General features: G+C 43.2%; 1 protein-coding gene across 7 annotated transcripts; it reads right to left on the bottom strand.

Moving 5' to 3' along the window:
- Positions 1 to 36: 36 nt before the first annotated feature.
- Positions 37 to 17,761, bottom strand: LOC108111402. 7 transcript variants are annotated; one of them, XM_017220839.2, is made up of 4 exons: positions 17,708 to 17,761; positions 14,998 to 16,834; positions 5,911 to 6,253; positions 37 to 1,075 (listed from the first exon to the last, which is right to left on the bottom strand). In XM_017220839.2, exons 2-4 carry the CDS (start codon positions 16,407 to 16,409, stop codon positions 680 to 682), a joined length of 2,151 nt encoding a protein of 716 aa, XP_017076328.1. In that variant the 5' UTR covers positions 16,410 to 16,834; positions 17,708 to 17,761; the 3' UTR covers positions 37 to 679. The 7 variants fall into 7 exon arrangements, with proteins under 7 accessions (XP_017076328.1, XP_017076329.1, XP_017076331.1 ...); XM_017220840.2 differs by having other exon boundaries at positions 17,718 to 17,758; XM_017220842.2 differs by lacking the exons at positions 14,998 to 16,834; positions 17,708 to 17,761 and adding exons at positions 6,323 to 6,836; positions 14,444 to 14,931.
- Between the last annotated feature and the right edge of the window lie 302 nt (positions 17,762 to 18,063).

Genomic DNA, 18,063 nt, shown 5'->3' with positions numbered 1-18,063 from the left:
CCACATCCTGATTCTGGCCAAAAAAATACACAGTGCTTCTTTCAAGTTTTTTATTCTTTATGCTTGTCGTTAGGTTTATAAAATGTTCAGCAGCTAGCCAGGAAAATTGCTATATACAAATGTTACTGGTCAAATGCGTGGTGGAGTATAGCCACAGGATGCAGGCGATCCAGTCGATCCAGGACATACTTTGACAGCTAAGCTTAACGAGTAGTAGGGATATTAAACAAAAACAAAAGTTATCGGTGAAACCCATCAAAGCCCAAACCACAAGAGAAAAATGTACAATAAGCTTACAACTGAAGATCACAAAGGACTCCTAACCACAGAGGTTGGTCTTACGAATTCTACCAATTATATAATATGTTGGGTCTTCCTATATTGAGGTAAGCAGCAGATAATTCATCAGGATTACTTAGGGCACCTCGGGAACTGCTAGTTCACCCAAAATTTAGATCAGTTCGCTCGTAAATCGCTCGTCCACCTTGTTTATCGGTTATATCAACTTAAACTATGCTTGGAGCAGGCCGCCTTGGTTGCCCAAACAGCTCTTCTGGTCCATTCCGAAGGGGGATCCCTCTCCTCCATAGGAAGCGGACGCGGATGAGGCGGGCACATCGCTCACGATCGCCTTGCACATGACCATCCTGACTCCGGCGAGGAAGTCCGAAAGGTAACATCATGTGGGCCGTGAAGGTGCCGGCGGCTTTCGCTCCAAGGACGTCTGCAGCACGACGGGAGGTGGCGGCGGTGGGGCGCTCCGCATCCTAGGCACCGGCTTCTGGTCCTTGCTGGCCAGCGCATCCTTTAGCACCTTTGGCTGCGTCGTTATGACCTTTGGTATGGTTCCCAGATGCTTCGGCATCCTGGCATCCGCACCTCCTTCGAATCTCACTGATTCCACGGAGGAGGAGATACGGCTGTTGCCCTCCTCATCCACTTCGTTGCCATTGTCCACCTCGTCGTCCTCATCCTCGTTCTCCTGATCCTCGATCAGGGCACGGAACTCTTGGATGGATTCGTTAAGCACCCACAGTTGTGACAACAACGAGAGATCTAGTTGACGCAGTCCGTGCTGGAATAGATCAAATGGGAGGGAAATTAGTATGATAATTAACTAAGTTATCTTTAGAAAAAAGGAAAGGAAACCAGCTATAAGTCATGACCTTCACTCTTGTTCCTGTTAGATTGATATTTATTCTACATTCAGCTCATAAGGTATTCAAGCATGCTGCGTTCCCACTGACAAACATAATAAACTGCATAGAAACAGACCTGGAAAGCTGCTTGTTTATGGGCAGATAGATTTATCATTGACAAATAGTTACTTTACATTTTATAGATTCAGATTGTGTTATCCGAAATATATATCGTCTGGCTGGCCATGAATAATCCCAAATAACCAAACATCCAAATCCTTGGCCTGTATTTGGTATAGCTTGTGGTCAAAATGAAAGTTCCCTGTCGCTGTCGAGTAGGAAGGAAAAATCTCATTTGTCAATTAATATCGCGGCATAATATCGCGCGAAAAGAAAAGCAGAAAAACTTTCTGCAACCGCCGCGGCATCACCATCACCATCAGCATCACCATCAGCATCGTGGTATTAACAAAATCCGCTCAAGCCTGCGTTTTCGCTCCGCCCAACTCCCACTTGGCTGCTAATGCATTCAGATTGAATGCAAAAGAAAATTAAACTAAAAAATTAAGATTTACATGCGATAAATTGAGTAGAAGAAGGAATACCTCATGCATTTTTAATTCAATGTAAAGGCTTTTTTAATGATTACAGATTTTTTGTAACCATTAATTAAGCTTTCCCTTTGTGGCTTCGGGCACTTCGGAAACCACAATTTCAATTTTCTTCACTTCCGACTAGAATACGGTTAGCGTTTCGTCATTTGCGGTTTCTTCTTGGGCATTCAATACTTCTGCATCTGCTATTTTCCGCTTTTCCCCAACTTTCCCAACAATAAGGAAGTATCTACGTGTTCTGCAGTAAAATCTGCCTATCTGCGTTTTTCTTTTGTTCCCCCCATTTGCTGTGAGCCATGTTAAGTGTGTGCCAGTTTTGGCCAGATTAATGCCGGTTGTGGAAAACCTTTTCGCGGGGGCGTCGCCTTGGGTCGAATGTGAATTAGTCGCAAATTAACATACTTGCAGGGTTATCCGTGGGAAGTCGATCCAAGTAGAATTGTGCTAATGCCATTAGTTAGGACTGACCAGAAAATGCAGATCAGGCTGTCGGCGAATGTAGGTCAGCTATTGAACTGCATTTAATTAGGTTTAATTGCAGTCAGCTACATGGCAAGTTGCATTTCTTTCGCTTCTGTCATAAATCAAATCGATATGGTTGAAAACTTAATTAGCCCTAAGCTCCTTGTGCTAAAATTGCTTAGGGCTGTACGAAGTGCTTATATTACGTGGCAATAGGAGGGGAGGCTTTGGCACAAGCAGAAGCCCTAAAAGTATTTCTTAAATGCAACAGCGCCAAATGGCAATGAACGCTGCAAATGCCAGACAAGGCTGCCACAGCCCTCTCTCTGGCTGTTAAAATATATATATGCATATATATATTATATATGTAGATCTGCCCAAGATCCAAGATAAATAGTGGCGCGTTCTATCTTTAGCCGGGAAGCCATTCAGCGTACATCAAACATTTCTGCACTGATGCGTGAACTCTGCAGCTGAACGGCGGCACCTTTGCTAGAAATGCGGAAGATCAGGAATCGCGGAAATCGGATGGAATGAAAACAAGCCGGGAATTTCAGCAATTATCTGCAGAATCTGCAGAAGGAAAATCCCAGATGTGTTGCCATTTTCCATTTACCAGATATTTGCATTTTAAAATTAGCAAAAGGAAAGGGAAAAGCACAATCCATGATTCCTTATCTTAACTTATAAATTTACTTTTTTGATTAATTTCCTAACACTCGTAACGAAAATGTCTTCCAGCAGACCATTTATCAAGCCAATTGTGCAAATAAAAAGTTTTTCCACACCTCTTAATATCCCCCACGGATTTAATTAACTCGAGAGGTAGGCAAATGAAGCAATACTCGTAGACGGATTGCAGAACATATATATATAGATATAGTACACATCCATATATCTTTATAAAACCCTCGGCAAGAGGTTGGCGTGTCATGTTCGCGGTCTGATAAACTGAGCTCGGTTCGCATGTGCCAAATAAAGTGGAACAAGTGAGAAGCGATTAGCCGCAAATGGGGGTCTTTCTTGGCCAAGACTCGAGACGCGGCTTAATCGGCACTCGACGATCTTAAGGCTGAGCAAAGAATGCTCCAGCCCGGACCCGGGCCCGGTCCCATGCGTTCAAGGCCATTTTATGTAAGCCGTAAAAATCCATTTCATGCATTGATGCATTTCTTCTCACAAACTGTCCGCTGGCTCCTTAGTTACTTGGCTGCTGCTGCTGCTGCTGCTGCTGCTGCTGGTGGTGCCTTTTTTCGTTCATAAATTTAATTTGCTGCCATAACCGAGGTATCTGGCAACATAAATTAGCTGAAGCGGACCCGCTTTGTTGCTTTCTTGCTTTGTAGCCAGAGCTTGCTTTGTAGCCAGAGTTCGCTTATTGCTGGATTGCCTGGCTTAATGGCTGCGCATGCGCTGATTAGTCTTACTCCTGTTTTCTCCCATTGTGGCTTGCCTGCTGCTTTTTATTTCTCCCCGATGCGTTGTATTGCATTAACCAGGTTTATTACTTCATTTTCATCGTTGTACACATTAGAGTTGGTGCCGCTGATGGCGATGGGAATGGCGGCTCTAACAATTGGGCCTAATTTGACTTGACAATCGTCTATTAATATGGAGGCTATAAGGTCTTGAAGAGTTCTTCTGCAGCTCCTCCAATGGTGGAACTCCTTAACTCAGCATTACAATAGATATAATACCTGTAACTGCCCCTTAACTGATAATGATTATGACTTCTACGTAAACCTTTTCATTGTTTTTCCCAGAAACAATAAAACTATCCAATGGAGTTTAATTAATACCAAACATGTTGGCCATGTTGCTGGGCATTATTCGAGCGAAATGTAGAATGGATAATCGCATTACGGGTGGCACGTCAAAGAGTCATTGTGGCCCGAACTGAAAGCTGATCTAATAACCCAATAATAACCAACTACCGCACTGACCTTCAGCAAATATTTACTTTCAATTCGTGTTCAAAGTTGGGTTGGCTCGGTGAGTAAAAGCCGCTTTCGACCAGATACGGATACGAGGAGTAGAGTGCACATAAACAGATGCGAGTGAACAATGCATATCAATGGCTTGGGTTCACCAAGAAGGCTAACCACTCAATCTCTGCCCAGTGCGGCATTCGAAAGCAAAAGCGGCCAACTAACATAATTGCAAAACACATTCACACACCGGACCCATACTTACTGGCTTACACACCCACCGAACTGAGCGATCAGAGCTCGAATCGTTAATCAACCGACCGAAACATTTGCGAAAACCGAGAAAAGATAGTTCAGTTAGGTCAGCACAGCGATACCCTAACCAATACCCTAACCAGTAATTAGTTTAAAAAAATAAACAAACTCTATCGCTTCCCTATTGATTCAAATCTATTTGGCCAAGGAATTGGTGTTTTCTTTTCGCTGGTGTCTAAACAGGCTATGGCAGACCAACTTGGCCAGAAAGCGACTAAGACCCGGCAGAGTTAGATAAACAAAGCATCGTGATATTGTGGCAACACAATAAATCCAAATGCCTCGCAGAAATAACACACAAACGTAAATAATAAACGGTTGGGCAAATACAATGACCAATTAAAGTGTCATTGGGCCTGCGTTGGCGATTAGAGGTTGGCTTTGATGTAACATAAAAACTTACCCAGCTGATAGAACCTCTCGCATGAAATGCGTGTAAAAGTAATAATAATAACACTCTTAGACTCAGGCAGGAAATGTGGCCCACAAATATTCCATTTGGGCCCAAGACTCTGGCCAGGTCTTAATGGCCATATTGCACAACAGCAGACATGCAAATTGCGCAAAATGCTTTAAATGGTGCACAATTTAGTATTTATTTGCAATTGTTCACCACCGCCAGAGATCGACGTCTAAATCGGAGCAGCACGAAAGAGCCAGCATTTTTGCTCAGAAGATTTGATCCGAATTCGAATCTGAATCTGAATCTGAATCCGAGACGAGGTTCAGTTCAGTTCGGTTCAGAAAATGGCCGCTCCTAACTCAAGGCTTACTTGTGGGGTATTTACACCTACGCCTAAGCGAGTATTAAACAGGTTCTTATGGCCATAATGCTAGGGGACACAGCTATTGAGCCAGCTTTGTTGCCAGCCAACAACGGAATTAAATGTGAAAGGATTGGCCAACATTTAGACTTTGCCCCCGCCTCAGAAGTTTGGTATTAGGCGGCTGAACTATGGTCTACTAAGCCAGGTCAATAAAGTTCACCTCCAAATGCAGCTAAAACTGCTAAGAAGTGTGTTATTTTCCAGCTTAGAGTGACGACATTCAAATATAAATAACTCAGCTTGTCGGGGAACTGGTTTCGGCTGTTAAACGAGACGATTAAATTGTTTTGGTTCCAATGCAAATTTGTTGAAATATTTAATTTCGCAACTGAGTCATTGGAGTATATAGTAGGGTGGGAATATCAAAATTATATCGGAATTATAATACGAGGAAGGTGGTCTGAATAAGAATTAGTAAGCCTGTGATTCAAGTTTGTCTTTAAAATAAACCTATCTTGGTAGAATAAATCTTTTAATGATATTCGAAAGCTAACAGCTAGTATGATAATCATCTTCGTAATCGTATCTCCTAACTAACCTCAACCGATCAAAGCTGATACCAGTTCCATTTCCATTTGCAACTCAAACAACTTAAAAACACAATAAAATATGATTGAGATCTCACCATTTCCTTCCGCAGCGTCGCGATTTGTGCATCCAGAGTGCTGCCTGCTTCGACTGCTTGGGGGTTTCCTTTGGCGGATAAACTGGGGGATTTGGGTTCGGATTTCGCTGCCATCGGTGGTATTGCCGTGTTTCCGTTCGGCGAGGAGGGCAGTGACTTATCGACGGCATTCTTGCTGCCATCCTGGGTCTCCCCCGTAAAAGTGTCGTTTGGTTTTTGGCTGATATCGCTGCTGTTATTGTTTCCTTCCACATCGCTCAAGAGTCCCGAGTCGGAGCACAATAGTTTGTTAAAGCCAATGAGGGATTTTGGCAGCGGGGGCAGCTCGCAAACGAAGTTTCCACTGCAAAGATAAGATAGAAGTAGTCATGAATTAGTAATGATAAGTTAAGAGCGCAGACACAGTACATACAATTTATTTCCAGCCCAACTATACCTTTGCTTGCCACCCAAATAGCCATAACCTTGCCAATAACCAATCACATGACCATCTAGACCATCATCACTATCCTTATCAAAGTCATCTGCCTCGTTTCGATCTATCATCTCGTTTAGGACCAGGGGCAACACGGTCCCCGCCTCACCAAAATCACTATCCTCCTCGTATTCGCTGCAGGTCGTTGGGGTTTCCCCACGCCCGATCCTCAGCTCCTCATCGTCCTTCTCGTCAAAAGTAAAGAATCCGTCTTGGAAGCGCTGACACCACTTGGCCACGTACTCAGCACTCGGACAGAAGGGCCCGAAGGCGTTGCGGCACTCCTCGAAGATCTGGGCGGGGTGGAGGTGCCGCCGGAACCCAAACAAAATGCACTGCTGCAGCTCGACAGCGGTGGGCGCCGGAATCGGCGACAAGAAGAGATCGTCCAGGTCCTCGGACATTTTGGGTGACTTTGTGAGATGGCGTTTGAAACTTCTTATGGCATTAGCTGCAAAGTTTCCATTGGACATAAGATAGGGGATCGTTTAGACTTTTGGATATTGGAGCGAGAAGCTGGTTTCTCCTTAGATTCAACGCATTTCCTTAGAAATTATCAACAGATAACAAAACACGGAACTGAACACAGAACTCTGGATGAGGTGATGGGTTCTTGCAGCATGGGGTATTATCATATGTTGGTTAGGCACAGCAGATGTTATGGCTTATTTGTATTATTCTCTATGAAACGACTTATGACATAAGCTGCAAAGTGGATCGAAAGATATTTCTACATATGTACAGCATAGCAGATATTGCTTCGTTATCAAAAACAACAAACAGAACTGAACAACAGGTGGGTAGTATGGTCAGTATATCAGAGTATGATCAAGTGTTGGCTTAGCAGATTAGATAAAGAAAGCTGTATTTAGATCCCTTTCTATTTATATCCTTTCTTTGAATGTAAAAGTCTTATTAGAAACAAAAAACTGGTAACTTTTGGGTTAATCAACAAGAAATCGTGATCTCTCAGAGTTGCACTCAGCAGAATGGCATTTCAATCTCAATCTGTAATATTAGCTCAGGCATTCTCATGTAAAAAGATACATGAGAACATGGCATGGTATGCGAAAAGATAAAGTTATGTACATAAAGTGCACGGCACAACTCCATTCGTCAAAGAAACCAGACACGAAGGCCACCGACTTATGGCTTTTAGAATGCTAGCAAACGAGTTCAAAAATCTGCTAAGCAGTCTACTCAGTCAGTTGCATCAAAGGCCATAATACAGTCGCAAAAACGTGGTCAATGCAAGAGGCAATTTGGTTTGTGACTTCATTAAGTCGTGATGGAGGTTGCTAAATGAAGACTTTGCCATGATAATCGACCATTTTTCAGACTAAGCCTAATCGTTTATGAGACAGATTATGAATCTCGAATCGGTTTGTAGTTGTTGCAGAAATCTGAGTGATATACTCGTAGCTAAGTAAAGTCAAACATATTGTGCAATCAAGTTGCTTGTCATAACATCTATAATCTGCCTTTTATAAAAAGTCGTTTAGTCAAATAAAACCCAGCTGGTTCTACTGTATTTCATTAGGGCCGCCAATATTCATAGCCAAAGGCAACACCTTTCATCTATTTTCGACCCACACGTCAAACTATTTTAGATATTCGAATTGAATCCGTCAGCAGGTCTGTATTTTCACCTTAACGATGCCAGTCGAAGTGAATATTTAGAAAGCCATTCGTATTAAGCGAAGCAAAGAATTCAACAACTGATTATAATTATGATAATGAATTTTATTTGATTTTCCACCGAACTGATATTACGTCATGAGATTTTCATTGGGAAAAGCGATATTCTGCGCAGGGCAAGGCTGGAGGTCGGTCAACGAGAATGAGTTTATACAAACGTAGGTGATGGCTTTATCTGAAATGTCTCACATGTCGGTTAATGAAAACACATCTACGTTTAGCATTCGAATCCGCAAGTTGTTACTTATCAAATAGCCGATGTTGTGAAGTACAAACACATTGGAAAAACACTGCGGCAACATTATTTTAGACATCAACACGAAAAATCAACACGAAAACTTTGTATTTGTTGTATTTATGGTTTTTATTGTATTTCTTAGGCGAAGCATTGGCAGCGGAAAGATATTATTATTTTTACTATTCGCAGCATGTCTAATTTGGTTTGCTAATCTGTCATTTTTATCTGAAGAATTCACACAGCTGCGTAAACATTGTCATTAAAAGGGTCTGCGCTGACTGCTCTCGGCTGTCTGCGGTCTGCGATTCAGCGCGTACTCACAAATTACGATTTGAACAAACAGTATGGGAAAAATGAACATATAATCTGTATTTCCTAGTTCCGTTTGGCGTGGATATTGTTTGTTTCGCTGCGAAATTCGCGTGCAACTAAAAATTAAATGCTGCCACTTTCGGCCACGTTGGAGCGCCCAAATCTCAATCCAAATCCCCCCGAAGAGAGCGGGCCCCAAGGAGCCCCCAAAGGCGGCCAAACAGAGACGCGAAAGCCACGCGATCGCCGAGCACGGAACACTCTCGAGAGTGAGAATTGGGAATCGAGACAAAAATAAAAACATATAAGAAATGAGCAAATTGATTTAATAAAAAAATAAAATGACAAACAGGGTGTTCGAGGAGGGAGAAAGTTAATAAGTTGGTCGTACTAAAGAGGCTTAAGGTGATTATTGTTCCTTGAACATATTATTGGGGTTTCCACTGCAATAAGAACCAAAAACTATAAAAGGTTTCATTGTAATGCTCGATCTTGTTCTGCCAGAAAGTACTACAACTTCAGGTTAATTTTAATCCAAAACTCTCCTGGCTTGTTTTCCTGGAAATTTGTTTACTACAAAACAGTCGTAAAATCGCCGTACATGATCCATGAGATCCCCAACCTTGCACCACCCTGTAGCACCTCTGTCACCGCATCGCATCCCCGGATATTTTTAGATATAACAAAATAACACGCTCGCGCCGCTGTAGTACATCATGTACGGAATAATCGGGCGACTGCCCGACGAGACCTTAGGGCGATCCGAATAGCCGGCTAAAGCAGCGGAATCGTTCCCATTCCCATTCAGAAATATCCGAAAACGATGGCGAGTGATGCAGCCGTCAAATTTGTCTTATTTCGGACCCCAAACAGCGAGTTTTTGTTTTAGTTTTAGCCTTGCTCGGGGCAAGAGACCAAAGCGAATTGGGAGCGTGCGGAATGCGGCTGTCTATTTATATAGACCTACTACTACTGCCCGGTAGAATCGGATCCACGCATTGGTAGAATGTGACCCACAGAAGAAGTGCATCGGGATCGGAATGGGACAATCTTGCAGACAATTGCGCAGGTGGCGAATCGGAGCACGCACATTGCAGGATGTCGCTGTAGAACAATATATATATATATATTAACGCCATGGCGATTTCTCGACTGACTGGCTCTACCTACGTGATCATAATACCAATAGATGACCCAAAAATTTCACCGCCAGTCGGCATTTATGAGCTTTCCTTGGCTAAATGGTTGGCAAAACAAATGGCGCTCAAGTCGCTTGAGTAGGTGATAAAAGGGGGATTTAAATGGCTGCGTTGAGATCTCTGGGTCAGTCGGTTCTCGGAGACTCTTTCCCAGCCATTTAATGAGGGCAGCGTAAAGACTAATAACGCACACACAATCGGGTTCCAGTTTCTCACAGTGGCTGTGGCTTTCTCACGCATTCTAATAAGGCATCGTTGTTCCATTGTCTTGCAGACCGCCGAAGAGTCCGGTGCAAATTAAGTGAGAAGTTGGAGACTTGTTAAAGGGGAATCTTAGTCTTGGGGGAGTTATTATCGCCGGTTACTCACGTATTGTCGCCCTCTACGTGAGCCACTCCCGAAATGAAAAGAGAAAAACCATCGAAACCAGATACAAAATCGCTCATATCGAAGCGTTTTCGCTTTCGTTTGAAATGCCCTCACCAACTACTCACCACAGAGCCCATAAATTTCTATTTTCTAACTTTTATTTCGACTCCGGGCAGAGGAGTTTCTAAACAAATAACAAAAAACCAATGGCAATGCAAATGAGCCGCCGACTAGAGCGGTTTAGTTAACCAAATAAATTGTGTTGTGCGGCATACGATTAGTCGCGCGTTTCTCTTTCGAATCCAACAAAAAGCGAAATTTTGATTTCGGTTTCCTGATTAGTAGAACGAAGCCGGCCAATAGCCAGCACCACCTTACAAATGGCTCATCGAATGGCTTAATTTATGCAGATTCACCATGTTCGGGCCCCATATAGCAAGCATATAGCATGGTATACCTACCATAAGGCCACTGCTGAGACTTTGTTCGTTTAAATACTAAAAAACTCAACAAGTCAAAAACTCAAAAGCGAAAGCACCGCAATATGAGCGGGACATTTTCGAGAATACCGAAAATATGCAAGACACGCCATTGATCCCATTAAAATGAACAGGTAACCATACCAAAGAGGCCCTCCGATGATTAATTGTCTTTTAAAGCAGCCGAGGTGTACCAATTTAGACCCTAAAACCGACTAGTATGTATAATCGGCGGATAAAATTGGTTAATGAAGTAACTACATATCGTCGAACTAACTAAGGCTGCGAATACATCTCGGCTTTAACTTCTCCAAATCAGATTAAATATTAAATAACATTTTCTCTATAAGATTAACTATGCAAAATCCATAACAGGAGTGAAAAATGAACGAAGCTACGAAGGCGTACAAATAAAAAGACTAATTCAAAAACCAAAGTGCTATTAAAATTGCCTTATGTGAAAGTAAAGTGTTCGGCGTGGAGCTCGGCAACCGCAAGTAAGCCACGGAGTAATCCGTCCACTTGACCACCGAACGGAACAGGAAACTTGGGCAATACTCGCGCACCTGAGATACAGATCTACAAATCCGCGCCAGCTTGGCTCAGACTGCTATTTTTGGCCAGACATCTGTGCGGAGTTGTTGGCATTAAAAAATTACAAAAAATAAGGTAACTCAAGTGCAGAGTGGGGGACAAATTAAATGAGAAACGAGGTCTCAACGCTGGAAAACATATGGAATCTATTTGCCTGAAAGGGCTGTTTAACGACGAAAAAATGAATGCAGTAAAGTCAACTTGAGCTTTGTGTAGCTAAACCTCAAGAGCAGTTCGATTGTGTTTTATAAATCATATTAAAAGGCAGTTAATATAACAAACTTGCAAGCTAAAATATTCATCCCAAGACTCTTCACTTCCGTTAAGGCCTAGATTATATCATTAGTTTGTACTGCCAAATTTCTTAATAAACTGTAACAGAGCATACAAGCATATGTGAGCTCAAAGTTTTCAGTTTATGTAAGCCAAGTCAGGCAGCCAGTCAGTTAGCTAGTCAGCCCGTCGGCCCACACTCGTAGACCAAGTGGAGTAGAGTCCAAGACTTCATCCACTTTTGGCTTCCAGGTCCAGGCTGCTTTTCCGCATGTTTTGTTTTCCGTTAAAATCAAGTTTATAGTGTCTTTGGGTATTTTGGCCACTTTTTGGCAAAGTTTGTCTTCGACTAACAACCGAAGAGTCTGGTTTGGTCTGTATTCCTCACCTTGTAAACTAGTAACACTCATTTGGGCATTCATTTCTGGTACAAGAAGCAGCAGCACTTGACTAATCACTAATCACACGCCATTAATTGAGTTGATCTTTCCCAGAAGTTTCTTTTCGAAAGGTTGCACTTGGCAGGGAACTCAACTTGTCTTAAGATCCATTGACCTGATATTTTCCAGCTTAGAGAACGAAGAGAGGTAGTTGAACCCGGAGTATCTGTCGCATCATCTCGGGATATTTAGCTGCTAGCCAAGTGAAACAGAAGCATATTACGCAGAAATACCCGCGCACACCTGAAAGTCACTCGGTTTGCCGAGTCACCTGTCGTACTTTAACGGTTCTCACACTCGTAACTGACTCGAAAACCTGACTTGTGTATCTTTGGCAAACACAGAAATTACAACTCCGCCACCTGAAACTACTGACTGGCGGACAGCCGTCAAGCCTCAAGCCCCAAGACTCCGAACCGGCCATGATTTTAATCGTAGTTGAAGGTGTTTCTGCGCCTAGTTCGGCTTAGAAAAACCCATATTATTAAATTCGAAAGGTTTATAACCCAAATCACTCACTTCACCAAATAAAGCAAATAAAGGTCTAAGGATGGCTTACTTGTAGTTTGTTTATGCCTTCGGAGAAAGCTTTTATGTTCGACCTGCTAATCAGCTGAGCCCCTTGTTCGATACAAATGAACTTGTGACCGATGAAAAAATCTCATTTAAACCAAACTACGGTTCCAGTGAAAACTACTGTTTCTTTTATGGGCTTTGAAGCGGCTTGCATTTACATTGATTTTCCGAGATACATATGTAAATCGCCATCTGTATTTTGTGATTGGCTTCCATTCGCTTTGCAATTCCCAGTTCCCAGAAAATTATGCTGGAAAATGATTGGAGCCAACAAGCAGTGCGAAGCAATAATCAAGTTGCAGTCGTCGTTATTCAAGACATTACCACATGCAAACATTCCATTTCGCTTTTAATAATGGCTCACAGGTGACAATTAGGCTCGGGTTTCAAAGAGACATTGTCGTGGAAAGTTCTTTAAGCCCCAGGCGAAAAGAGTGAATGAAAAGTTTGAACAGAAATAAATTCACGGAAATGTCTTTTTAAAAGATGTACAACTCTTGTGCATTCTTTCAACCCAAAGTGGCAGATATTTTCTATATAGAAGAACGAGGAAACGGTAAACCATTCTCGATAACGGCAACCATTATACAAATCGAAATCGAAGGAGCAATAACTCTGGCCTCGTGTGGCGATTGGGATTGGTGCAACTACATTGCTTTCGCCGAGTGATTGAATTTGAATCTATTTTATAACGCTTGCCTCGGAGTTGCAACAGTTAGCCACAGCCACAGCCATAGCCAGAGTCAATGGGAATATATATAGATATATATATCTCTGAATCACCTCATATGCATAAGACACAATCCACACGTTCAGGCATTTGAAAGATGCAATTTGCCAGTTGCATCTCGCTTTAGGAAATGACTTCTCGACGAGGTTCGTTTAAATATGCATAAGCTATTGATTGGGTGAGTAATAGATTAAGTGAAATGCATTATTATCAGCTCAAAGTGCTTGCATGAGAAAAGAGAGTTATTACGTTTTGTTGTTTAAATATCGAGTGAATAATACAAGTTAATACTTTGTTAGGGTAACTATTATACTCTCTTTCTTGGCAGAAAGAAAAAGTAGTCTGAGTAATGAAAGACTTTATAACCAATTATTAAATAAAATGTATTGAAACATCGTTAATCACCATTTACATGGAAAGAAAGAAAAGTTAATGGTATTTTTGAGATCTGTAGAGCATGAGTATCAGGCTATCTGATAATAGGTAACCCTAGTAACCGATTTGTATTTTAACAGGCAATCGCAACTTTCTAACACATGATTGGAGAACATTAGCCCGTGATTTATGGCCAGTGTATAGCCACTTCTTTCGGCCATTCTGATGGCTATGAAATGCCAATGAGAGCCATACTTCGTGTGAATAAGCAAATATTGGAACACACATATGTGCACGATATACGAGTATGAAGTAGGATATCTGGTCGAGTGTGCGATGGCGCAAATGCCAAGCTCTGTGAGTCACGATAATCACTTTTCGCGGCGACAAACACGTACCGCAAGCGGAATACGTACAGTATTTATATGTTAATATAAACACAGGCCCATTGTGTGTTGTTTACCAGCCAAATCCGAATCTTTCCAGTCGCAAAGAGCGCCTCCAAAACGGGTTTTTGGCCACTTCGATTCTGCTGTTGCTGTTAAAATACTAACGAGCGGGCCCAAATTGTTAATATCGCAAGCCTTTGCGGCTACCTGCAATCCGGCGATCGGCAATCGGGCCCAAAAGCTCGCACATGCGATGTGCAATGTGCAACATTCAACAAGCAACAAGCTGCAAGCAGCAAACAACATGCAGCAACCGCATTCGGAATGATGTCAGCACAGATAAATTAATGTAAGCCAAGCCCGCTTCTGTGAGAGATCTCACTCACCGAAAACAATAGAGGCCCCGTGAAGATGAAGAGGTGCTCGGGATTGCATTGGATTCCGTGGGATGAGATGCGCACGGTCGATCAAAACCATGTCATTGGAGCCCAGCGAAACTCGGTGAAATAATTGCGGCAGCTCAATAACGAGACCGAGATAGGCAAATACCCACTATCGCATGGAGTGCGCCAAAGTCACATTCAGTTTTTTGTAGACCATCACGACCTCTAAATCAATCTATCATAAACTCTCTTATTGGTCTTTGTCTTTAAAGGTCTTCCACTGATGGGCCACGATCTTCCTTTCCTCCGATCAAAAGTCAATCTCAACATTCATTAGCAATAAAGAAACGGCGATAACAATAATATTTTATAGCCGCGTTTATGTATGCTAACTGCTTTCATCAAATTATAAATCCCTTTGCTATTAGCGGATTTTAATCAATAACTATGCTAATCTTTAAGTGATTTAAGACAATTAGGATAATATGTCAGGTTAACTATCAAAATATTTAAAAATGAAACTAAATAAATATTTAGTAAGCCCTTTCAAGACTCACCGTTTTCCGTTGCGAGTACGTTTCTCGGTCTCGGCCTCCTTAACGCTGTCCCAACTATCGCCCACTCCCGAGGACATATCGTCCAGCCGCTCCTCATCCTCCATGCCCGAGTCCTCGAGGCTGATGTGGCAACTGGTCAGAGTTACGGCAGTGCCATTGTCGCCCACCTCTATCCAATCCGAGGTGCGAATGCGTTGGGATCTTTCGGTTCCGTAGGGCGATGAATCGGTGGAGCAGCCCGAGGGACAGCGCTTTCTAGATGAAGAGCCATCGTTGACAATATTCTCCTTCAACGACTTGTTGACAGCATAGGTGAGGGTATCCTCTTCATCACCATCTGCATCCTCCACATTGTCCGCATCCACGTCCTCGGTATCAGCGTCATCGATGGAGTTATAGCGCCTTCGCGATACCACGCTTTTGGGTGTGGATGTGGTTGGGGGCGAGAGGGATTTGGTGGGAAGCTGCTCCAGCGAACAGGACTTGTTCCTCATGGCGGCCAGCTCTGAGATGAGCATCTCGTGGAAGGCTTGCTTCTTCTGTGGAGTATTGCCCACACTAATTGAACTCTTAATGGTACCGGACTGTCCGCCGTTCACATTAATCCTCATGCAATTTCCCGTTGACTGGATGGTCAGGATATCCGACTCCTGTTTCAGGGCCTCGTGCTTGGTTATAATGGTGGTATCGGTGGCCGCCTGTTTCTGGCTCTGATTTATGATTATTTCCGAGAACAGACGCTCTGCGGCGTTTTTCAGATTGTTCTTGATCTCCACAGTCCGCCCGGCCAGGAACCCTCCATTATGTGGGGACGTTCCCGACTCCTTTTGGCAACCATCCAAAGTGGTCTTTGATCTTCTGAAGAGCCCAGTGGGTGGGTTAGTGGCTGCCACCGGTAGATCCTCCACATCTAGAGTGGCCACGGGTAGCTGAACTATTTTCCGTGGTCTGGGAAGTGGCTGGCTAGCCGGCTGGAGACCCGCCCTCTCGAAATCCACCCTTCCCAGGCTCAAACGGGTGTCCTTGCGGGGCGTGGTCTGTGGGGAACCCCCAATCACGCTAATCGAGTTATGGCGATTGACCGTGACCACCGAAGTTACTGCCTCCCTGGGCTTGGCCGTTGGCACATCGGGTGCTTTACGCAGCTTGAGGGGCTTAACCGGAGGAGTCGGGACTGCCGTAGTGGGTGTCTGTGTCTGGGCCTGCTTCTTGGGGAGATTAACGGATGGGGATTTGTAGACCAAAGTGCGACCCACCGCACTCAGTTGGCTAACGAAGGTGGGCTTCTTCTGAATGATTGGAGGCACTCCTCCTCCACTGGCCACCTGGGCTGCTCTGGGCCTGGGTGGAACTGGAGGACCAGGCCTCTTCACCACCACGGCGGTGGCTGCTGTTCCGGCGGCTGTGGCCATTGGTAGTAGCTATGCTGCACGTTCTCACGCCAAACCGCACTCGAAACCAGTATTTTTAGGTCACTTCTCGAACGGCGAACAAGAGACTACTGCGCTTATTTATTATTATTACTTAGCATAAGCGCGCAAATGGGAAACTAGTTTTGCTCTTCTCACATGGCGATCTCCTCAGCTGCTCAGCTCCTCATCGCCGCATCTCCTCCTGCCGTTCGGTGCAGCTGCCGTTGAGTCGATCTCTGATCTATTTTGAATATAGGCCACCACGTCGCTGCAACGGAGCTAGTTGGATGTGCCAAGTAACACTTTATTGGTCGCTTATTCAGTTACTCAGTAACTCAGTCATTCGATATGGAATATGGAATATGGCTCTGCTCTTTGCGAAACTCGTTTTCGTCGCTTTATTTGCACGCTCGATCTTTGGGGTTCTGTGGATTTTAAAGTGAAAGGGTTCCGTTTATTTTGGTCTTGAGTGCCCCAACTTCAGGCAATGGAAACTGTGCGGGTCCACCACAATGCCGTGCCATTTTAATTGTTCATTATTTTTAAAAAACAGAATTTAAAGGCCTGCCCCCCACTAACGATCTGATTACCTTGTCACAATGGAGAAGGTGCTCAAATCTTTGGGTTCTGTGGTCTTTAAAGTGAAAGGGTTTAAGCTAAAGGTCTTGACTTTAAAATTGGGTAATTATATTGCCGGAAGTCGAGTCAATTTAATTAAGCTCAACGGCTAAGTTCATATTTTGAATGGGCAAGATTAACAGACAAATAAGCTATAAAAAACGATAAACAAAACATATAGGCACTAAAAATATTTAACAAAGCACACACACACACTCACACACACGATCGCAACTTAAAAGTGGGCTTTAAAAGAATGGCGTTGGCAATTAACGGTTTCTGTTGTTTGTACAAAGAAGTTTCACTTTAGCACGGAATTCGGCACTTGCTGGCTCTCCAGTTTACGATCTTTTAACAGCCTTTATTTGTTTAAATTTTATGTATATTATTTATCCACTGCACCCACACCCACACATAAATCACTGACTTTATATTCAAGACAGGGAATGAGTATGAGTTTACGGGTTTTTGGATCAGTTCCCAGGGAAATATCCAACAAAAATTGAAGATATCTTGGGGGATTCTAACGAGTGTGAGTGATTCATCTGCGTTTGTCAAATAGTAAATAGTATTGCACTTTTGCGCTTCAAATAGCTAAAACCATTGCATCGGATACACTCACTCACACCCGCTTAGGCACACACACACACACACACACGCAGATTGGAACCGATGCGAACACGATTGTACATGCGATATAGGCGATGTCCGCTATACGATGCGCTTTGCACGAGAGCCAGAAATAAACTGAACCGGAGAAATAAGATTCGAAAGAGCGAGCGCTAAGCGCACCTTGCTCAATATTGTTGTTGCTACACAGCTACACGGCAGCCCCAGTGTATGTGTGTGTAAGTGAGAGTGCCAGAGTGTGCGTGAGAATGCCGTGGTGTGGGTGCTTTGGATAAACGAGTGACGCGGCAAAACTCGAAAAGTCTGCACTTTAAAGATTCGTTAATATTAAATGAAGACCTGGAGCTACACTATTGTTCTGGTAAAGTTGAAAAAACTTATCAAGACATTTTTTTAATTCAAAAGA

This window comes from Drosophila eugracilis, unplaced genomic scaffold (assembly GCF_018153835.1).
Source record: "Drosophila eugracilis isolate 14026-0451.02 unplaced genomic scaffold, ASM1815383v1 contig_616, whole genome shotgun sequence".
Classification (NCBI taxonomy): Eukaryota; Metazoa; Arthropoda; class Insecta; order Diptera; family Drosophilidae; genus Drosophila; species Drosophila eugracilis.
The sequence above is the reverse complement of the archived record's forward strand: the minus strand, read 5'-3'. Positions and strand labels throughout refer to the sequence as shown.

Coding starts and splice junctions, on each gene's coding strand:
- LOC108111402 (XM_017220839.2), bottom strand. CDS start 16,409: ATGGCCACAGCCGCCGGAACAGCAGCCACCGCCGTGGTGGTGAAGAGG. Junction 6,254..14,997: donor CGTACTCGCAACGGAAAACG/GTGAGTCTTGAA, acceptor TTATCTTTGCAG/TGGAAACTTCGTTTGCGAGC. Junction 1,076..5,910: donor CGACGCTGCGGAAGGAAATG/GTGAGATCTCAA, acceptor GATCTATTCCAG/CACGGACTGCGTCAACTAGA.